This window comes from Entelurus aequoreus, linkage group LG15, assembly GCF_033978785.1.
Source record: "Entelurus aequoreus isolate RoL-2023_Sb linkage group LG15, RoL_Eaeq_v1.1, whole genome shotgun sequence".
In the NCBI taxonomy this organism is placed as follows: Eukaryota; Metazoa; Chordata; class Actinopteri; order Syngnathiformes; family Syngnathidae; genus Entelurus; species Entelurus aequoreus.
The window spans coordinates 9,804,019-9,827,064 of NC_084745.1; the positions used below are offsets into that span (position 1 = coordinate 9,804,019).

Genomic DNA, 23,046 nt, shown 5'->3' on the forward strand with positions numbered 1-23,046 from the left:
TCTGTCATTGGCTGACTGCTTTATAAGCGCGGCCTATCACGTCACACCGCACTCAGCTGGCCCAATGTCAAGGCCTGTGATTGGTCCAAACGTTTGGCGCCTCTTAAATCTGCGGCAGCGGCCAGTGGGTGGTGAGAAGAGAGCGGGCACCGGGGTTGTTGTCGAATTGAAGAGAATTCGGCGGCGTAAACATATTTTGTTTGTGTGTGTAACAGCCGGGTTCAAACTCAGATCGCGCCGAGCCTGTTTAAGTAAAGTCACGGCACTGCCGGAGTGAAAGGTTTTGTCCTTGTTAGCTAACTGCTCGCCAGCTATCGCGCTATCCCCCCCAGCTAGCTAGCAAGCTAATCGGCAACACAAAGGACGACTTTGCTCAGCGCGGTCTTGAATGACGACGGAGCCTCTGTATGTGCCTCTTTTTTCCCCGAATGTCATTGACTCCTGTAATGTCAGGCGACTCTTATGTTTGGTAACTTAGTCACAGCTAAGCTAGCTAAGTCGGGGTGTAAACTTCCAAGGAGCCTTCCATTCATGCCGGTGCTGCCGTCCATCACTCCTTTAGTACTTCACGTAAGTACAAGAAAGCTCTTGAGAAACAGCACAAAAGTCTGTAATTGTATCACCTAAATGCAGTGTTGGAAAGTAACTGAGTTACTTACACCAAAAAGTAATGCGTTACTGTGAAAAGTAACTGTTTAGTTACTTTTCTTTTTTAAAAGCTCCCATTAATGCCCTTTTAGCCTTAATTTCAGTACTGTTATTGCACTGGAGAATAATACAATCTGTTGATCAACTTGACATGCATTTGCATTGAAAAATTTTTTTTTCAGGCAATAACATAAAAAAGTACAAAGTTGACAACATAATATAAATTAATATAGTGCAAAAGGTAATGTATAGTATGTAATTCATGATTGTCCAGTTTTGCCTGAAAGGGAGTGGGACGAAGATAATTTATTTAATCCCACCCCCAGTTCTCCATTCAGTGATTATTCACATGAGTTTCACTCTTACTTTGTTCAAGGATTATAATACAGATGTTGTATCACAGTGGCATTACCACAGGTAACAATAATTATTACACTGTAACAATAATTTGTATCAACAATGTAGGAATAATGAATATATACCAACAATGGTAATAGACAACATAGCAATAAAGGTAAGGAAACATTGAGCACATGTTAACACTTTGAGACAGAGTACAACAGCAGGTCAAGTTAAAGACCCTCATCTCTATATTTGAACCAGACCCCATGTTTGTATAATAGTTTAAATTGATTAATAGTTTGGCATTGCTTGTGTTGTAAGTCCAGTTTGTTCCATAGTTTTACTCCGCATACAGACACACAAAAACGTTTACGAGTGGTTTGAGTTCTCGGCAATAAGAAATATCCAAAGCCTCTCAAGTTAGGAGCCTGCACTCGTCTTATAAAAAAACGTTGTAGATTAGGCGGCAATAATTTCATTTTCAATGCATCACTGAACTCTGCTAAGCAATGTGGTCTACATACAACACACAAAGACAAAGATATGTTTCAAAGGGCCAATTTATTTCAGGCCAGAACAAATTGACAAAAACTATTTTTAATAGCTGCAACATAGCATACATAAGTAACAAACAGCATAATAACATAGCTGTAAACCTGGCTTCACCTAAGGAAGGCACACGTGACATACACAAAGCCTAACCAGGCAGATTTGAATTGTTCTTTTGGGCAGTAGACGGGATCTTTGATCCAAGACACAAGTTACATTTAACTATAATGTTCTTTTCTTTGTGCTTGACAAAAAAAAGAAGTGAGAATATCTCCATGTTAAGACACTCGAGTCGACTACGTTGTTAGTAAACACAGACACGCCCCCCAACTCCCCACACCCACACCCAGACACACACAGAGCAGGGCTCCGGCTTGTGACACAAGAACATTCAGAAGGACGACACCGCATCGCTCTAATAAAACACACTCAGATCTTCTGTTTCTAGCCGATAGTACATAAAAAATAACGCAGTAACGCATCATGTAGTAACTGTTACTGAATATAAAAAATAACGCGTTAGATTACTAGTTACCGCCGAAACTAACGGCGTTACTTTGTTACTTTGTAGTCCCAACACTGCCTAAATGTCTGCCATTATTTCGGGCAGACAAGTAAGTAAGTACATTTTATTTACAAAGCGCTTTCACAGATAAAATAAAGCGCTGTACAAAACATAGGTGAAGTAAAACGACAATTCAATTAAAACAGGGGCAACATCATAAAAAGGATACAAAGTGGATTACAAATGATAATTAAAAGGTTCATGAACTAAAACTTACTTACTTACTTAATCCTCTTCGTCCCTGATGGGACATAAGGCTTCGACGATCTGCCTCCATCTGGACCTGTCTTGAGCAACATGCTGTGCCTCGCCCCAGGTTAGGTTCATCTCCTTCAGCTCAGCCGTCACCGTACGCCGCCACGTGTTCTTGGGCCGGCCTTGCTTCCTTTTCCCAGGTGGAGTCCAACGTAGTGCGATCTTGGGGATGCGGTCTTGGTCCATCCTGAAAACATGCCCAAGCCATTGGAATTGGCGGCATTTGATCTCTAGCACCACCCTGTTGCACTTGGTCTTCTTGTATAGATGTGCATTTAATATTTTCTCAGGCCAGAAGATGCGACAGAGTTTCCTGAGGCATCCATCATTAACTAAAAGCTTTACTGAAAATACGTTTTCAAATGTTTAAGTGTCAACACAGTCAAGATCACGGAGGGACTGGTGCAAGTTGTTCCAAAGTCTGGGAGCTATAGCCTGGAATGCCAGGTCTCCACGGGTTTTAAAATGAGTTTTTGGGATCTTTAGAAGACCCTGGCCTGAAGACCGGAGGCTGCGCCCTGAGGAGTAGGGGCATAGCAAGTCAGTGATGCACTGAGGGGCCTCGCTATGCAACGCACGGAATGTCAGGACTAAAATCTTAATTCAATGCGGAATTTAACTGGAAGCCAATGAAGACTGGATAAAACGGGGGTGATATGGGCCGCACCGGGGGGATATGGGCCGTTCTGGGTGCACTGGTCAAAAGTCTAGCAGACGCATTTTGTACAGTCTGAAGTCTATTTAGCGTTGACTTGTTGAAGAGAGTGAAAAGAGAATTGCAATAGTCAATGCGAGATGAAATAAACGCGTGAATTATCATTTCGAGATCCAATTTTGACAACAAATTTCTCACTTTAGAAATATTTCTGAGATGATAAAATCAGTTTTTGGTCAGTTGACGACAGTGACCCTCCAGAGACATGGACTGATCCAACACAAGCCCAAGGTTTCTGAGGCTGCTTTTAACAGATGCACCCAGAGCACCAAGGGAGTTCTTGATTAGGGGGATCTTTTTGTCGGAAGCAATTATCAGAGTTTCTGTTTTGTTTGGATTTATCTGGAGGAAATTTGAGGACAACCAGTTTTTAATAGAGGATATGCACTCCCAAGAACTCTGATAAAATGAGAAACTCTGAATCATTGAAGGAGCATAACAGTGGAATATCATCTGCATAGAAAGGACACAACCAAATTAAAGTAGACTTTTCCTACTTAACTATGTAGTGATCGAGAATTGGTGTCATGTCGACAAACCACCTTTCTAGTTACTGCTGTTAACAAAGATCTATTTCCATAGATTAAAATCTGGTGGGCGACGGTGACAAACAAAGAAACGCTGCTAAACAACTGCAACGAGGAAATGCTGCAAATACCAAACGCCCAAAACTGTAAGACAGAAATGTTCCCAGTCAATGAAACAAAAAGAAAGTTTGCCAGGCGACCAGATTTGAGGCGTTTGTGATTTCAGCATTTGCTTTGTTTTTGGGTCATTGCTGTGTGTTTGCCCGTCTGTCACCGTATTTTAATGTGAAACTCACTTCCATGTTTAAGTAGATTGTAAACACATGGCTGTTGGAAGTCACCGTATTTTAATGTAAAACTCACTTCCATGTTTAAGTAGATTGTAAACACATGGCTGTTGGAAGTCACCGTATTTTAATGTAAAACTCACTTCCATGTTTAAGTAGATTGTAAACACATGGCTGTTGGAAGTAGTAGAACTCGCTGACTGAAAAGTCGACTTCCTTCGCTGGCAGCGAGCCCCAGTTCCAGACAGGAAGTTGCTTGTAGACAAAAAGAGTCAACATGAGTAGATGCTAGTGCTGGGTGATATGGCTGAAAATTGTATCACTGTATTGAAAATTATTGATATTTGTTATGACCTATCAGAAATAAGGACCAGGAGAAAGATATATTACATGTAAACATTTTCATTTAAAATGTAACCTTCCTCTGATTATAATCCTCAGGCAGAAAGGAAATGTCAACACAACCATGGAAAACATTCAATGTAAACAATTTAACAGGAACCCCTTAAAATGAAGTTACTGAAAGAAAAACGCCTTATAAAGTGTAACAAAATAGTGCAAAAAGTGAAAATGTAAACAGAGAAACCTGAGAAGAACTATTTTCTGCAGGTTTAGTGCCAGGAAGTTATAGCTGTGCTCTAAAAGGGTGAGCGCGGCTTAGGTGGCGTGGTCTTTGTCGGGCTACGGTCCACTTAAAAAAATCTAAAAAAACTTCCATACTGTTGAGGTGACTTTTTCTGTTTTAACGACGATGTCTTCGCTCTCTGCAGCCCTCGTTTTTACTTTCTCTTCTCACTCGAGAATCAACCGCGAGACGACAAGATGGCGCAACCAAACATGATAGTTGGTATTATTACCTGATTGGCTGTTAGCGTGTCACTCCCACTGATCAGTGATCACTTCCTGTGTTACCAGAGAGCAAGGGCCTTTGTTCATGCAACCAACCTTGCTTCGCAACTTCCGGTTTCATCCAAGAAAGAAGGGAAAAAAATTGTCCGTTTTATCAAACGCATTTTTTTAAATTAATATCGATTTAAATATTGATATCGTTTTATCGGCCAGCCCTAGTAGATGCTGTCATCGCTGACTTCGAGGTGATCAGATTTGAAGTAGAAGAGGCTGCGTTATTAGCTGGCTAACAAAAGCAGGGATGTTTGTTGCCAACATGATGATGTGTGTGTGCAGGTCCATCATGGTGCTGACTGGGAAGCGTTCAGAGAAAGGTCCGGGGCGCTGGAAGAGGAGAGTCAAGTCTGAGTACATGAGGCTGCGCCAGCTCAAGCGCTTCAGGCGGGCCGACGAAGTCAAGGTTCGATGATCTTTATGGAATAGAATTAAGACACGCAAATGGGCGTGATGAGATTTGACTCTTTTCTGATGGTATTGTGAGTTGACCGTTTTCCTTCAGGCATTACGTAAATCAAAGTTGTTGCCAGAGCATAAGCCAATGATGTCCTTTTGTTCCAGAGCATGTTCAACACCAACCGCCAAAAAATCCTGGAGCGCACCGACATCTTGAACCAGGAGTGGAAGACCCGCCGCATCCAGCCGGTCCACATCATGACGTCTGTGAGCTCGCTCAGAGGCACGCGAGAGGTCAGTGGGTCAACATTGAGCTCGGCCTGCGCTCCTTTTGTTCGTTTTCGTTTTCCAAGTTGCGCTCTCTCTGCAGTGCACGGTGGACAGCGGCTTCTCCGAGTTCCCGCGTCAAGTCATCCCCCTGAAGACCCTGAACGCCGTGGCCTCCATCCCTGTCATGTACTCGTGGTCGCCGCTGCAGCAGAACTTCATGGTCAGTGGAACACAATCTGAGGTACCATCTTTAGATCTTTAACAAATGTTTTTTGGTTTTTTTTCTCAGGTGGAAGATGAGACGGTGCTCTATAACATTCCATACATGGGAGACGAGATCCTGGACCAGGATGGCACCTTCATCGAGGAGCTCATTAAGAACTACGATGGCAAAGTCCACGGAGACAGAGGTGGGCTCAGATGTGTGGTCCAGAATCTAGCCTTGTTGCTGTTTAAAAATGTTTTTAGTAAGCCCGACTGAAAACATGCTGTTTTGTGTCTGTAGTTTTAATGCCATTGAGCTGTTTGTCCACACTTGAGTGTCACTAAAACATTGTGCACTTTAGCAAAAACGTTAGCATAGCTATTTTAGCTACATGCTAACATTTTACCAGCAACATCCTGCTAGGTTAAAATATCAAACTTACAGCTCCCACGTTTCGATGACTTATGGCTTTATTTTAAGATGTGTAGCAGAGCTTTAGAATCATTTTCCTTCATTAAGTCACAAAAAGTTGTAATTTCTTCTCTGAAAAGTGGCGCAAACTAGTGAGGGAGATGGTAGACCTTCAACCGGAAGTATTTGTTGCTATTTTAGGTCAAATGTTTGCAGAAGCATGTCAGCTGGCATGATTATGTGTGTCAAACATTTTGATATAGACTGAGATAGGGTTGTACGGTATACTGGTACTAGTATAGTATCGCGGTACTAATGAATCAAAAACGGTACTATACTCTATTTGAAAAGAACCGGTTCGCCATATTTTTATTTTTTTTACAGGCATGATGGCACGTCGTCGTCACGTCATAACAGTGCTAATTTTACGAGCGGAGGAGCATGTTCAGTAACGCACAGGAAAATTCACCTAGACAGTGTGGCAGTTTTTTTAAATGTTTTTTAAAAACGGACCAAGGCGCTCGTAATCAGTAATACCACACCACCTTAGCTGCCCTCACCCTTTAGAGCACAGCCATAACTTCCTAGCACTAAGGCTGCAGAAAGTATTTTTTTCTCAGGTTTTTCAATGTTTACATTTTCACACTTTGCACCATTTTGTTACACTTTATGAAGCATTCATGTATTCCTTATTTTTGCTCCTTAACTTTGAGAGGTTATTAAGTGTTTCATGTGATTTTTTGAATTTTGTTTACATTCTTTTCCATGCTTGTGTCGGACATTTCCTTTCCTTTCTGCCTTGATCGCTGAAGGAATTATAGTCAGGAAGGTAAAATTTGAAATAAATGTGTACATTTTATATTTTTCTCATGTAAAGTGCTTTGAGTCATTAGAGAAAAGCGCTATATAAATATAATTAACTTCACAATTTACTTCCTGTTCTTTATTTTCCATAGGTCATAAACAATATCAATAACTATCTATATCAGCCGATATAAAACTTCTATATTGTGATAGTTTTGAGCCCTAATTTGGGATAAATGCCAATTTACAATCTGTAATACACTGAGACTGTAGTAAGTGAACCGCCAAGGAGTGTGGGGAAAAATGTACTATAGTTTCCTTTGTGTATCCATTTTTTGTATGAAAATAAATTGAATACTTTGCAACGTCTGCAGAATTTGTTACAAAAAAATGACAAATGAAGGCTGGAATTAATTAAAAAGTAAAAGGTGTAACAAAAAAGTGCACAACTTTGCTTACAGAATGCGGCTTCATCAACGACGAGATCTTCGTGGAGTTGGTGAGCTCGCTGGCGCAGTACAGCGACAACGAGGACGAGGAGGAAGAAGAGCCCGACTTCAAGATGGAGATGTGCGATGGCAAGGAGCACCTGGAGGACGCACACCACATCAATGAGAGTGAGGACGCCACACCCAACCACTTCACCACTACGACCTTATATAATGTGTGTCTGTTCCAGGCCGTACAAACGATTGCAGCAGGAGGTTTCCCTCTGACAAGATCTTTGAAGCCATCTCAGCCATGTTCCCTGACAAAGGTTCTACTGAAGAGCTGAAAGAGAAGTATGTGTCTCCTCCAGCTGACCTGCAACCCTTAGATAGCGTCCATCTTGCTGTTCTCACATGTGTGTGTCTCAGGTACAAGGAGCTGACACAGCAGCAGCTTCCTGGCGCCTTGCCTCCAGAGTGCACGCCCAACATCGATGGGCCCAACGCTCGCTCCGTGCAGCGCGAGCAGAGCCTGCACTCCTTCCACACGCTCTTCTGCAGGCGCTGCTTCAAATACGACTGCTTCCTGCATCGTGAGTGTGAGGCCACATGACCGCCGCGCTTCCGTTACAAATTGTCCGGTCTCACTCCGTGTTTATCCGCAGCTTTCCACGCCACTCCCAACACGTACAAGCGGAAGAACCTGGAAAACCTGGTGGACAGCAAGCCTTGTGGCGAGGATTGCTACATGTACCTGCTGCAGGTCAGCCGCTTGTCTTCCTCCTCACTCCCTACCTGACTGCCAAGTTGACACGCGTGTCGTCTCAGGAGGGGATAGCGAACGAGTATCCTGCGGGGGGCGCCGGCGAGCGTGCCAAGACGCCCTCCAAGCGTACGACGGGGCGGCGCCGTGGACGACTTCCTAACAGCAACAGCCGCCCCGGCACACCCACCGTTTCCTCGGAGGCGAAGGACACGGACAGCGAGCGAGAAGGCAGCAAAGATGACGAGGAAGACAAGAAGGACGACAACAGCAGCAGCTCAGGTGACCTCATTAGATACTATCAGGGGTGTCCAAACTCGGGCTGCATACCGACAAGTCAAAGTATACTGGGGCCATTTTGATATTATTTTACTTTGTTAAAAAATGCCGAAAACAGACATTACATATAGACAAGATTACATCACAGGTGTCAAACTCAAGGCCCAGGGGCCACATGGTTTTAAGTGGCCTGCGAAAGGCCTGAAATAATGTGCGTCAATAAAGCACTTCATCTTTCTTACTAAGCATACTCGTTCTTTCAATTTTGACGGAAAAACTGCATGTACTGCTTACCATTTCATGTCTTTTAAACTTGAGAATTATCTGTCCATTCAAAAACAATTACACTAAAACAGGGGTGTCCAAATTGCCTCTCGCAGCCGCAGTTTTGTTGGCCCGCAGCATATTGTTGGAGAAAAAAATCATTAGGAATGTAAAAAAGACAAAACATTTGTAATGAGAAAAAAATCAGACATTTTGACACTGTGTTCAAATTTTTTCCACAAAGGGTCACATACTGATATTACAATTAGTCACTTTGACACATAGCTGATACTAAGTTTGAATATAAAATGTCTTTTTGTAGCATCTTACATAATAAATAAAAATATCAACATGTCCCCCCACTCATCACATAGCGTCTTTTTGCTCTTTTTCTTCCATTTTTAATGCTTTTTCCCCCGACACGTTGCAGGCCACACTTTGGACACCTGTGCATTCACTATGTTATGCTCCTATAATGGCTCCTGTCTCCTGCAGAAGGAAACTCGCGCTGTCAGACGCCCGTCAAGATGAAGCTTATCGCCGAGACGCTGGAGTGGAGCGGCGCCGAGGCCTCGCTGTTCCGCGTCCTCATCGGCACGTATTACGACAACTACTGCGCCATCGCGCGCCTCATCAGCACCAAGAGCTGCCGACAGGTAAGCGCCCGCCTCCTCGCGGCATTGACACTCGCAGCGCGGTCACGCTTGTCCACACGGCGCAGGTGTACGAGTTCCGGGTCAAAGAGTCGAGCATCATCGCCCGCGCCCCGGCCGAAGACGAGGACACGCCCCCCAGGAAGAAGAAGAGGAAGCACCGGCTGTGGGCCACTCACTGCAGGAAGATCCAGCTGAAGAAAGGTCAGCGGTCACATGACACGCCCTCACCACTGACGCATCACACGCTGTCTGTCTGACCCCGCCCCTTCCAGACGGCTCGTCCAATCACGTCTACAACTACCAGCCGTGTGACCACCCGCGCCAACCCTGCGACTCGTCGTGCCCGTGCGTCACCGCTCAGAACTTTTGCGAGAAGTTCTGCCAGTGCAGCTCAGAGTGTAAGTGCCACGCCCCTTTCCCCGCCTCTTAAAGCACTCACGCCTTTTGTTCTCGGGCCGCCCGCAGGTCAGAACCGCTTCCCGGGCTGCCGCTGCAAAGCTCAGTGCAACACCAAGCAGTGTCCGTGCTACTTGGCAGTGAGGGAGTGCGACCCCGACCTCTGCCTCACGTGTGGCGCCGCCGAGCACTGGGACAGCAAGAACGTCTCCTGCAAGAACTGCTCCATCCAGAGGGGCGCCAAAAAGGTGACGCCGACACTCAATCAGGGGTCCAAACTTTTTCCACTCAGGAAACCAAAGCATGCGGGGGCCATTTTGATCATTTTCTATTTTAAAACAAGACAATATTTAGATTAACTTTAGGGCTCTCTTTAAGTTTGGGAAATGTTCAAAAGGGCCTGTAATAAAAGTTTGAATAGTAAAATGTTTGTGCAACAATCAACTTCAGATCTATTGATATAAAGTGTTACTTCATGTACCGTATTTTTCGGACTACAAGTCGCAGTTTTTTTTCATAGTTTGGCCGGGGGTGCGACTTATACTCAGCAGCGACTTATGTGTGAAATTATTAACACATTAGCGTAAAATATCAAATAATATTATTTAGCTCATTCACGTAAGAGACTAGACGTATAAGATTTCATGGGATTTAGCGATTAGGAGTGACAGATTGTTTGGTAAACGTATAGCATGTTCTATATGTTATAGTTATTTGAATGACTCTTACCATAATATGTTACGTTAACATACCAGGCACGTTCTCAGTTGGTTATTTATGCCTCATATAACGTACACTTATTCAGCCTGTTGTTCACTATTCTTTATTTATTTTAAATTGCCTTTCAAATGTCTATTCTTGGTGTTGGGTTTTATCAAATAAATTTCCACAAAAAATGTGACTTATACTCCAGTGCGACTCACATATGTTTTTTTCCTTCTTTATTATGCATTTTTGGCAGGTGCGACTTATACTCCGAAAAATACGGTATATAAAAAAGTTGTATGCCCTTTTTAATCGAATGAAACCCTGTTTTTTATGACAAAAGCACCAAATATGTAATATTTCCCCCAAAAAAATTCAAAGTGAAATATTTGATGTGAAGTAACTGGAGCTTTTACTAGGTCAATCATTCACAACATTGATTTTGATTCATTAGTATTTTCTTGAGCAATGAGTTACAAAAAAAAAATCACACTAAAAGGTTTTGGGGATCCAAAATGGCTCCACTCATGAGTAATAAGTCGTATATGATTATTTTTAACTTTCCACGCTTGAATCTCTACATCAGATCTATCCGTCAGTTTAATAGTTTTAATATATATTATATATATTATATATAAGATAACCTTAGTTTTGATATGGCAAACACAAAAAATATAAAACATGTTCCCCAAAAAATATTTCAAAGTGTAATATTTGATGTGAAGTAATTGAAGCCTTTACTAGGTCAATCATTCACAACATTGATTTTGATTCATTATTTTTTTGAGCAATGACCGGTTTAAAAAACCCCCAAAAAACAACGTACAAAACATGAATTGTATTTCTTTTAGAAAACCTTTGTTTTTATATGACAAAATATGCCTTTTTTCCCCCTAAAAATATTTAAGTGAGATCTGATGTGAAGTAATTGGAGCCTTAAGTCAATAATTCATAACATTGATTTTGATTAATTATTTTTCTATTTTATTGTTTTCCCGTTACAGTACACATTTACCGTATTTTTCGGAGTATAAATCGCTCCGGAGTATAAGTCGCATTGGCCGAAAATGCATAATAAAGAAGGAAAAAAACATATATAAGTCGCACTGGAGTATAAGTCGCATTTTTGGGGGAAATTTATTTGATAAAACCCAACACCAAGAATAGACATATGAAAGGCAATTTAAAATAAATCAAGAATAGTGAACAACAGGCTGAATAAGTGTACGTTATATGAGGCATAAATAACCAACTGAGAACGTGCCTGGTATGTTAATGTAACATATTATGGTAAGAGTCATTCAAATAACATATAGAACATGCTATACGTTTACCAAACAATCTGTCACTCCTAATCGCTAAATCCCATGAAATCTTATACGTCTAGTCTCTTACGTGAATGAGCTAAATAATATTATTTGATATTTTACGGTGAAGTGTTAATAATTTCACACATAAGTCGCTCCTGAGTATAAGTCGCACCCCCGTCCAATCTATGAAAAAAAACAGCGACTTATAGTCCGAAAAATACGGTATTTTAATAATTGTATTTTTAGAATGTGCCACAGGCTGTTAAAAAATGATCTGCGTACTTTGGACACCCTCGGACTAAATCACCTTTAACTGCTGTTAGCTTACTGACTCCGCCCTCTTTCTTCTCCTCAGCACCTGCTGCTCGCTCCGTCCGACGTGGCGGGCTGGGGCATCTTCATCAAGGAGCCGGTCCAGAAGAACGAGTTCATCTCTGAATACTGCGGCGAGGTAGGACGGCACGCAGGAAGTAGACGCTAACGTGCAAATGCTAACGCGCCTCCGTCACCGCCAGATCATCTCTCAGGATGAAGCGGACCGCAGAGGCAAAGTGTACGACAAGTACATGTGCAGCTTCCTCTTCAACCTCAACAACGGTATCCAGTCACATGACGCCGTCCTCCCCGCAACCTTCCAGCTGACATGGTCTCCCACTTTCCTCCCTCAGACTTCGTGGTGGACGCCACGCGTAAAGGCAACAAGATCCGCTTCGCCAACCACTCGGTCAACCCCAACTGTTACGCCAAAGGTAAGAAGACGCTCACCGGCGACAACGTGCTGACTGCCGCTTCTGTCCCTCCGCAGTGATGATGGTGAACGGCGACCACCGCATTGGAATCTTCGCCAAGAGAGCCATTCAGACTGGGGAGGAGCTTTTCTTTGACTACAGGTAACACGCCTTGGTCACGTGACCACACGTGCCAAGGACAAAACAGGTTTTAGTTCCAGGCCCTGAAGGCCAGAAGGAGCGTTCACTAACAATATCTGCCTTTTTAAACCTTCATTTTCGCACCAAATACCGTATTTTTCGGACTATAAGTTGCAGTTTTTTTCATAGTTTGGCCGGGGGTGCGACTTATACTCAGGAGGGACTTATGTGTGAAATTATTAACACATTACTGTAAAATATCAAATAATATTATTTAGCTCATTCACGTAAGAGACTAGACGTATAAGATTTCATGGGATTTAGCGATTAGGAGTGACAGATTGTTTGGTAAACGTATAGTATGTTCTATATGTTATAGTTATTTGAATGACTCTTACCATAATATGTTACGTTAACATACCAGGCACGTTCTCAGTTGGTTATTTATGCCTCATACAACGTACACTTATTCAGCCTGTTGTTCACTATTCTTTATTTATTTTAAATTGCCTTTCAAATGTCTATTCTTGGTGTTGGCTTTTATCAAATACATTTCCCCCAAAAATGCGACTTATGTTTTTTTCCTTCTTAATTATGCATTTTCGGCCGGTGCGACTTATACTCCGAAAAATACGGTATATCACTTCCACCTTTTAGTGTATTCGCTGTTCCTCTCGCCTAAACGCCGCACTGAATGGCAGCAAGGGATGCCAAAACAAGCTCGCAGGTTAGCATCATCTAACTCAGTGTTTTTCAACCACTGTGTCGCAGCACACTAGTGTGCCATGAGATACAGTCTGGTGTGGCGTGGGAGATTATCTAATTTCCCCTACCGTATTTTTCTGAGTATAAGTCGCACCGGCCGAAAATGCATAATAAGGAAGGAAAAAAACATATATAAGTCGCACTGGAGTATAAGTGGCATTTTTTGGGGAAATGTATTTGATAAAAGCCAACACCAAGAATAGACATTTGAAAGGCAATTTAAAATTAATAAAGAATAGTGAACAACAGGCTGAATAAGTGTACGTTATATGAGGCATAAATAACCAACTGAGAACGTGCCTGGTATGTTAACGTAACATATTATGGTAAGAGTCATTCAAATAACTATAACATATAGAACATGCTATACGTTTACCAAACAATCTGTCACTCCTAATCGCTAAATCCCATGAAATCTTATACGTCTAGTCTCTTACGTGAATGAGATAAATAATATTTGATATTTTACGGTAATGTGTTAATAATTTCACACAAGTCGCTCCTCCGGCCAAACTATGAAAAAAACTGCGACTTAGTCGGAAAAATACGGTATTTTGGGTTTTAAAAAAAAATTTTTTGCAAACCAGTAATTATAGTCTGCAAATGTATTGTTGTTGTTGAGTGTCTGTGCTGTCTCGAGCTCGGCAGAGTAACCATGTAATACTCTTCTATATCAGTAGGTGGCAGCCAGTAGCTAATTGCTTTGTAGATGTCGGAAACAGCGGGAGGCAGAGTGCAGGTAAAAAGGTGTCTAATGCTTAAACCAAAAATAAACAAAAGGTGAGTGCCCCTAAGAAAAGGCATTGAAGCTTAGGGAAGGCTATGCAGAACAAAACTAAAACTGAGCTGGCTACAAAGTAAACAAAAACAGAATGCTGGACGACAGCAAAGACTTACTGTGGAGCAAAGACGGCGTCCACAAAGTACATCCGAACATGACATGACAATCAACAATGTCCCCACAAAGAAGGATAAAAACAACTGAAATATTCTTGATTGCTAAAACAAAGTAGATGTGGGAAATATAAGACATGAAACTGCTACAGGAAAATACCAACAAAAGAGAAAAAGCCACTAAAATAGGAGAACAAGACAAGAAGTAAAACACTACACAGGAAACCAGCAAAAAAGTCCAAATAAGTCGGGGTGTGATGTGACAGGTGGTGACAGTACACCTACTTTGAGACAAGAGCTATAGTGATGCATGCTTGGTTATGATTTAAAGTCATATCCAACAATTGCGATGACGACTTTTTACTGTCAACTTAGTTTCGTTTTTTAATGATTCCTGCTGGTGGTGTGCCTCCGCATTTTTTCAACGCAAAAAATGTGCCTTGGCTCAAAAAAGGTTGAAAAATACTGATCTAACTAGCTTACTTGTTGTCACCGCTGTTAGCTCTCCCACCCACAAAGCTGAGGGCGGTCTACTTTGCTGCTCATCTTGTTGGGATGTTTACCATCTCAACACTCTTAGTTCCCAACCAGTTGTGGTTGTAGAGTATTTATTGATAGCCAGCGGGAAGGTATACTTTTGATGTAAACAGGAAGTCTATTACCTTAGCGGGTGTGGCTACAGCAGGCCAGCTACTTTTCAATTGACCAAGTCGAAGGGATCTACCTCATATTTATTTATTTATGAAAGAGACATTTTTGTTAGCAAGTTAAAGGTTTTTTGATGATAATATAAGCAGTTTTTTGATGATAATATAAGCATTTATAACACATATAGATTCCTTTCTTTCATGAAGACAAGAATATAAGTTGGTGTATTACCTGATTGTGATGACTTGCATTGATTGGAATCAGACAGTAGTGATGATAACTTCCACAATTTCAAATGGGGGAGAAAAAAAGTCCTCCTTTCTGTCTAATACCACATGAAAGTGGTTGCTTTTTGACATCTTATTTGTCCAGCTTCCATACTCCTTTGTATACACTTTACAAGAAATATATTGGCGGCAAACTCCGTAGCTTGCTAGCTTGTGCACACCAGCTTTCCGAGACTCTTATTTTGTTAGCGCAGGCAGGATGAAGCAGCGCTTTTATTGTGAAGGTAGGAACTGTGCGGTCGGTCTTCAGAGTTTTGACGGCAAGTGCAGCACGAGAGTCTGTTGAAATAAAAAGTGTTTCTCGCCTTCCTGTCGGTCATTTTTTCCTAATAATGGTCTGACAGCAGCCAGCGTCATCTCACAAGGCCCTCAGGTGCCGTGAATGTCAATCAAGTGACGTCTTGGTGAAGATTGACCGCTAATTTTTAGGTCTGTTTTTTTCTGCCTGGCTGGCGATGGACGTAATGGACACCCCTGGGCTACAGGATAGAGTTGCCAAACAGGAAACATTTTCTGACTTCTTTGCATGCATGTTCTAGAATTGTACACAACATTTTCAATGATTATAATGTTAGTACAATTCTGTGATACATGACGTGTGTCGAATTGTTAAAGTGTAGAAATGTAGTCTTGAGTTTCATCATTTTCTTTTGGGTTTTGAAGTGCTGCACTTCATGCCAATAGAAATGTTACTTTTTTTCTTAAAGGGCACTCAAAAAATTTTTTTACACCAACGCAATCTATACAAATCTGGGAGAGATTTTTGGCTCCGAGCGGAATTTTATCCCACACATTAAAAATAGTACAAATACTTTTCTATCACCTTAAGAACCTAGCCAAAGTCCGCCCGCTTCTCTCTCATGCCAACACAGACGTGCTAATGCTTGCTTTTATTTCCTGTGGTTGAAACTATTGTAATGCTCTCTGGACTTCCCAAAAAGAAGTCTACAATGTTGCAAAAGTCAGTGGGCAGGAGCACATTACACCAGTTTTAAAGTCGCTCCATTGGCTGCCCGTCCGCTTCAGGGTCCATTTGAAGTTGTAGTATTAGTTTTTGAATGTTTTAATGGCTTTGCGCCATCTTACCTACCTGACCTGCTTTTACCGTATAAGACCTCGCCGATTCTCTGGCACCAAACTTCTATCTTTACCAAAAACCAGAACAAAGACCCACGGTGAGGTGGCTTTTAGTGACTATGACCCCCACCCGTGGAACAGCCTGCAGAGGCCGTTGATATTTAAAAAAAAATGTTAGATACCTTTTTTGGTGTTATTTTATTTATTGCAATTATTAATACTATTCTCTCAATGTTGTTTATTAACGTGTTAATGTATTTATTTTTCCATGTTCCATACTACTATTTTTTTTATTAGATGGTGTTAGTTTTAGTTATTTAAAGGTGGCGTTTTTCCTCAAATGTCAATAGTCATGTTTTCTTCTCTTCTTTCCGTGTTGTTTGCCACTTGCCTGTGTTTGAAAAGTGCTTTCTGAATAAAGGTCGCTACGATTGACTCACCACTTCATGTTCATGCACCAGGTACAGTCAAGCGGACGCTCTCAAGTACGTTGGCATCGAGCGGGAGGCGGAGATGGCCTGATGTCTACTTCACCTGTGACGGAGCCTTACACACACACACACACACACACACTTCAGGAGAACAAGACATGTTAGCAACATTTCAGGAACAATCTTTTAGTCTTCTGGAGTGTCTCTTCAGCAAGTTTTGGTCTGAACCCAAAGAACAAGACTTTTCTTTTTTGCTGTGAGATAAATCATCTCCATTCAACTTCAGGGACCAAATTCACCAGCAGACGGCTTCTTTTTTTAAACTGACAACTTGTTCACAGGCTGGCTTGTTTCTAGAAAACCATCTGTATTTTTATGTTCTGATAGTTATGATGCAGCAAACTTTTTTTACTTCTGGTGCTGAAGACTTTCTGAGACTCAGCCAAAAATGTCGTTTAATATTCATCTGCTGTCTTCTTGTCAAAAGGCAAAATGTTCACAACGATAAAGAATTTGATTGACAAAGCTGGCTGTGCCTTCAATCAAATGTGAATCACCTCCATGACGTCACTGCCAGCAATGACTTGTTTGGCCACTAGGGGTGCTAAAGTCGCCATTGTTCTGGCGAGATGAGGTTCTTGAAAAAACCTTTGAAGCATTCTCACAGCGACTTGATGGGATTTCCTGCTGTAACATAAAAGCATCTTTAGTGTCTGCTTGTTGCCAATGTTGACGTTTAGCGCGTCACCTGCAGGTTTGATCACATTCCTGAGGAGTGACGTCACAAGCAGCTGCCAGTGGTGCTTGTGTAATAGATCATGTTTACAAATAAAAAGGTGCTGATTTGGCTTTGTGATTGGCTGACGACGAGGCGAGGAGAGCCAATCAGCAGCAAGCACTCAGGCTCCGCTTTGGACTTTTTTTAATTCTGAGAAAGAAAAAAAAGATACATTTCCCACTCTAGTGGAAGGTGCTGACTTGTTAGTCACAGGGATTTTCTTTGAATAAATTCTACAAAACATCTTCAGTGTCCTACTTTTTGTGTTCTATTACATATTTATTGCTTAAAGAATAAAAAGTGAGAAAACGTTAAAGAAATCTTTCCTTGTTTATTTATCACACATTTAGAAAATGAACCACACTATACAAATGTCCTCCTGCAACATCTCATCTGTACACTCACGTTCGACCCGCTGTGCGAGACGGCGGCGCAGGGAGGGCGGGAACATGCAAAAAAACTTTGGATATGGCTCTCTGATTGGCTGAAGGCTAAACTCGTGACGCTTTCCCTATGGCGAGAGGGCAGAGGGGAGTGTGTCCTCTTAGAATCTGTGCGTTATTTACAACAGGACGAGAAAACGTGCGTTGGTGGGCGGGGCTTCGCTGCTTTTCTCAAAAGGCATTGGGGGGGGGGGGGGGGGTGGTAAGTTTGTCGCTGACAGGAGAGGTCAAAGTTCACCCTCAAGTAGGTTTTCACATGCTCAGCAGCTCACTTAACATGTCCGCGTCCACGTCGGGATCCACACTTTTATTATTACTAAGACGAGGGGGAAATGAAGATACACATAAAATAAAATGGGCGGGGGTGGGGGGGGTTTCAGGCCAGGTAGCTGTACGTGTCCTTCTCGCCATCCACTCTCTCCAGGTACTCCTTCTCTATCAGGATGTCAATGCATTTCTGTCCACAAGAGGGAGACAGCAGAGAAGTGTCAGCTGCGTCAGAAGCTACTCACTGGGAGGGCGTGAAGGCGTCACCTTGATGACGGGGACTCTGGGTTTGAATCGAGACGACAGCTGGTTGAGGACCTCGGCGAGGAGCTGCTGGTGCTTCAGGACCTTCCTCATCTTCATGATCCGCACAATGGCAGCCTGCACACACACACACACACACACACACACACACACATACAGTCATGGCTTTGTTGACAGCCAATGTCTGGATGCTGTGGTCACCTGAATGAGGAGCTTGCGGTCCTCCTCGATGTTCTTGTGAGTCGTCTCCTGCTCTTGTTTCTGCTCCGTCTTCATGGGCACGTTGATGTTGACCCGCAGCTTTTTGCTGCACACAAACGCAGCAGTGAGCCAACGCGGCGGAGAGAAAAAAAAAACGACAGGGAAGTTGGCGGCAAACTTACTTCTTGTATCCGAGGAACAGTTTGATAACGGTGTCCGGTTTGAAGTCCACCTCGTCCACGTTGGCGTTCTCGTCCTCCAGTACCTGGTGGGCGGACGGACAGACGTGCTGAGGTCACATGACTGGTGTCCAAAGAAGTACTCAAAGTTTGATATGGTGCAGTCTAGGAACCGCCCTCTCATTTGCCGTAGTGCCCTAGAAAATTGGCCAACATTTGGGGCAACAACTTGCCGTGACCGCCCTTGACTTTTTACTCGTTAGTGGAGAGGGATACAATGGTCAACGACATGATAACTTGCTGATCAAATTCCAGGCGGTTAGTCATACCGTCTCCTTTCTCCTTTAGAAATGACCGAAACCCCATCATTTGTTAATGCATTTAAGGCAACACGAAGTCAGGCGCATGGGCACTAGCGTCTTTTGGCTTATTTATCATGGCGGACTAACAACGTTAAACTCCAAGGGTATCACCTCGGAGTATACTTAGTCAACAGACCTACATGTCACACTAAGGGTGGCCGTATAAACAACGCCAACACTGTCATAAACATGTGCCATATAGTGAGACTAGGGCTGCAACAACTAATCGATTAAAATCGATTATAAAAATAGTTGGCGATTAATTTAGTCATCGATTCGTTGGATCTATGCTATGTGCAGAGGCCTTTTTTAATTTTTATAAACCTTTATTTATAAACTGCAACATTTACAAACAGCTGAGAAACAACAATAATCAAAATAAGTATGGTGCCAGTATGCTGTTTTTTTCCCAATAAAATACTGTAAAGGATAGAAATGTAGTTGGTCTCTTTTATCCGATTATTAATCGATTAATCGAAGTAATAATCGACAGATTAATCGATTATCAAATTAATCGTTAGTTGCAGCCCTAAGTGAGACCACACTAACCAACAATGACAATTACATTTCAGGGGAATATTTGCACCGCAACACGACATAAACACAACAGAGCACATTCCCAGAATTCCTTGCAGCGCCAACTTTTCCGGGACGCTACAGTCATTTTCCCTCGCTTTCCGCCGTGTGTTTAAGAGCGCACTGCTGTGTTTGGATGGAGACAGGTGTGGACAATATTGGAGACACTTGTCCCCACACTAAAAGTAAACAGCGAAAGAGAAAAACTATATGATGTTGCTTTCATTTTGTTAATAGAACGTCCATCAGCTGCTGTGACAGAGTTAATGAGGTGAGGCTATACTGCTGTACTGAACCACAAGGGGGCGCCGGAGAAGAACACATCTTGTTTATTTGACTTCATCTTCATTAGCCAAACTGCTTTGTGTTTTATTTTGATATCAAAAAGTAAACGGCATGTTTTTTTTTACAATACTTGTGTTTTTTTCATGTCACAAAGGTATTACTCAAAAAAACATTTGACACGTCATTTTGTTGATGTTTTATTGTGTTTGGTAATTCCTGTGTGTCATATTTTTGCTCAAACTCTTAATGGATCTGTCCCGATACAGCATCTACATGTACATAACTTAAAAAATAAATAATTACAAAAAATACTTCCCTCTATCAAAAGGTAAAAATAGAGATAAAGGCATCATGAAATGACAAAAAGCTGACAAGTTTATATTAATAATGAATTTAAAAATTTTTTATATGCATGCATGCTTTGGAGCCCCTGCCTGGAAAGAAAATAACGTTTGCCTTGGTGCCCTAAAATATGAGCCCTCCTTTAAGGCAACACTTGCCTTGACCTTAAAAAGTTCACATTTGAGGCCTGCACATTTACTTTAGAAAAGAGAAATGTTGGATACTTCTCTTGCTGCCTTATTTGTATTTGACTTTATTAAATGTTTGGGTAGCATTTTATTAAACAAAAACAGTTTTTAAAAAGTAATATATAAATGTATCATAGCTGTGTATTCATTTTAGGGAGGAATGTAGTTAATCATAGAACTGTCGCCCAATGTTATTAAAAAAGTATTGATTTTGAATGGAGAATGGCTTCTGAATGTAATGATGTGGTGCACAAAGACTGACAGTCCTAGTGCAGTCTCATAAGGGCTGTGACTCTTTGGGCACCACATGATTCGATTCAATTCTTAGGAGCAACAATTCGATTCACACCGATTCTTGATTTAAAATGTATACTTTTTTTAAAATAACATTGGGTGCCAGTTCTATGATAACCGTATTTTTCGGACTATAAGGCGCACTTAAAATCCTTTCATTTTCACAAAACTCGACAGTGCGCCTTATAACCCGGTGCACCTAATGTACGGAATAATTCTGGTTGTGCTTGCCGACCTCAAAGCTATTTTATTTGGTACATGGTGAAATGATAAGTGTGACCAGTAGATGGCAGTCACACATAAGAGATACGTGGAGACTGCAATATGATGGCAGTCACACATAAGAGATACATGTAGACTGTAATATGACTCAAGTAAACACCAACGTTTTATATGTTCCATTGAAAATATAGAACATTACACACGGCGCTCAAAAATCTATCAAAATGTTTTAGTAGGACTTTGGTAAGCTATGAAGCCACACCGCTTGATGGATTGTGCTGTGCTTCAACATAGGAGTATTATTATGGTGTGTGTATAAGGTAAGACATTATCTGGCGTTTTGTTTTGCAATATTATGCAAAAACAAACTTTTATTTTCTGGTACCTGCTGATCTGTATTTAGGATCTGCATAAGTCCTGAAAAATTGCACACGTCCGCCTTTGTAGTCGATAAGCTTCTTCTTTTTCTCTATCTTCTTGTTATGGGACATTCATCCTCCGCTGTTGCCGTTTCTAATATAAAGTAGTGAAAAGTTCTCACTTATATCTGTCAGTAAAGTCGCCATGAAAGTGCTAAAACATACCGGTGTAGTGAGTTTATATAATCCACCCAAGGAACTGTAGTTATTAGAGAGTTCCGGTCGGACGGTTTTTCACCGGACACATTTCTGACGACGTTGTTTCCGGATGAGGAGATGCTGCTCCGTTATTGATTGAAGTAAAGTCTGAATGTCATTAAAACAGTTAGCGCCATCTTTTGACACTTCTCCCACTCCCGTCCTTGCACGCTACACCGCTACAACAAAGATGACGGGGAGAAGACACTGTCAAAGGTGAGCCACGTAAATAAGATCGCCCACAAAACGGCGCATCCTGAACTTGAAGCGACTGTCAGAAAGCGGCTTGAAGATGATCTGTAAAACATCATCTATGCAACATTTTGACCAAAGAAGCACCATTACATGTTATGTAGACCACAAGGAAGTATTTTCCTTTTAGGAAAAAACTAACAAAAATGACTCCTTTAATGCGCACTATAATCCGGTGCATCTTTTGTATGAAAATAGACCTGAATAGACCCGCTTATCGGCAGTGCGCCTTATAATCCGGTGCGCCCTATGGTCCGGAAAATACGGTAACTACATTCCTCCATAAAATAGACAAACAGCCATGATGCATTTTCATATTACTTAAAAGAAAACTGGTTTTGTTTAATACCATTTTACCCAAACATTGAATAAAGTCAAATACAAATAAGGCAACAAGAGAAGTATTCAACAGTTTTCTTTTCTGAGGTAAATGTACACAGATATGATCATCTACATCAACTATATGATTTGTCTGAGTGGCTGGACAGGACAGACTGAAAAAATATATATATATTTATATTTAGGATTTTTTTGAATAGATTAAGAATAGCTACAAATAAGAATCGGAATTTAATTGAAACTTTTCTTTAACACCCCTATTTTTTCTCCATGTGAGTCAATCACATTGTTTTTCATCAAATTATGGCCTATTTACAAATTACACAATCAATCTTTATGAAAGTCTGCAAAAAGAAGGAATAAAAAAACCCAACTAAATAAAAATAATAAAACATCAACCCAGTGATGTCCAACATGACCTATGAGGGTAGCTGGAGGTCTTCGACTAGGAGAGTCTGCTCCGCATCCTACGGTGGCAACGCATTGATCAGGTTTTTGTTCGACACCTAGATCTACAGCCTCTTCCTTCTCTAAAGTTGCTATGGCGATTAAAGCCTTGTTTACACTGCAGGTAATTTCCCATTTTTCCAATATGAAACCTGTAACACATTTTTCATATCCGACCCAGGCCTCTTTCCTATGTGGAAATAAATGTGATTTATGCGATGTGTCGTCAATGTGAACGCTACTGCACTCAGGTCACATTCATCCGACCAGAACATCTTCAAAAAGCAATAAATGTCATTATTATTCGCCAAAATAAATCGTTGACAACGGAGAAGAAA

General features: G+C 41.6%; 2 protein-coding genes across 3 annotated transcripts in view; one reads left to right on the top strand and one right to left on the bottom strand.

Moving 5' to 3' along the window:
* ezh2 (enhancer of zeste 2 polycomb repressive complex 2 subunit) lies at window positions 1-17,177 on the top strand. Of its 2 annotated transcripts, none has more exons than XM_062020763.1 (19): window positions 1-570; window positions 5,074-5,197; window positions 5,356-5,484; window positions 5,561-5,680; window positions 5,750-5,870; window positions 7,342-7,497; window positions 7,560-7,662; window positions 7,738-7,901; window positions 7,974-8,071; window positions 8,137-8,353; window positions 9,110-9,270; window positions 9,336-9,471; window positions 9,543-9,668; window positions 9,736-9,914; window positions 12,037-12,132; window positions 12,197-12,278; window positions 12,350-12,430; window positions 12,487-12,571; window positions 16,683-17,177. In XM_062020763.1, exons 2-19 carry the CDS (start codon window positions 5,081-5,083, stop codon window positions 16,741-16,743), a joined length of 2,232 nt encoding a protein of 743 aa, XP_061876747.1. In that variant the 5' UTR covers window positions 1-570; window positions 5,074-5,080; the 3' UTR covers window positions 16,744-17,177. The 2 variants fall into 2 exon arrangements, with proteins under 2 accessions (XP_061876747.1, XP_061876746.1); XM_062020762.1 differs by having other exon boundaries at window positions 2-570; window positions 7,738-7,907.
* Window positions 17,178-17,741: 564 nt separating this feature from the next.
* The window catches only part of LOC133629775 (cullin-1), a 33,326-nt gene continuing 28,021 nt past the window's right edge, over window positions 17,742-23,046 (bottom strand). Inside the window, exons 19-22 of the mRNA XM_062020761.1 lie at window positions 18,788-18,870; window positions 18,606-18,711; window positions 18,408-18,521; window positions 17,742-18,330 (exon numbers count right to left, since the gene is read on the bottom strand). Coding sequence (XP_061876745.1) covers window positions 18,250-18,330; window positions 18,408-18,521; window positions 18,606-18,711; window positions 18,788-18,870 — 384 coding nt within the window. The 3' untranslated portion in view covers window positions 17,742-18,249. The remainder of the gene's footprint in view (window positions 18,331-18,407; window positions 18,522-18,605; window positions 18,712-18,787; window positions 18,871-23,046) is intronic.

Excerpts from the sequence above, each read along its gene's own strand:
- ezh2 (XM_062020762.1), top strand. The coding sequence starts at position 5,081 with ATGGTGCTGACTGGGAAGCGTTCAGAGAAAGGTCCGGGGCGCTGGAAG. Across the intron at positions 9,271-9,335 it reads GCACCAAGAGCTGCCGACAG|GTGTACGAGTTCCGGGTCAA; the intron begins GTAAGCGCCCGC and ends CACACGGCGCAG. Across the intron at positions 12,133-12,196 it reads TCTCTGAATACTGCGGCGAG|ATCATCTCTCAGGATGAAGC; the intron begins GTAGGACGGCAC and ends CGTCACCGCCAG.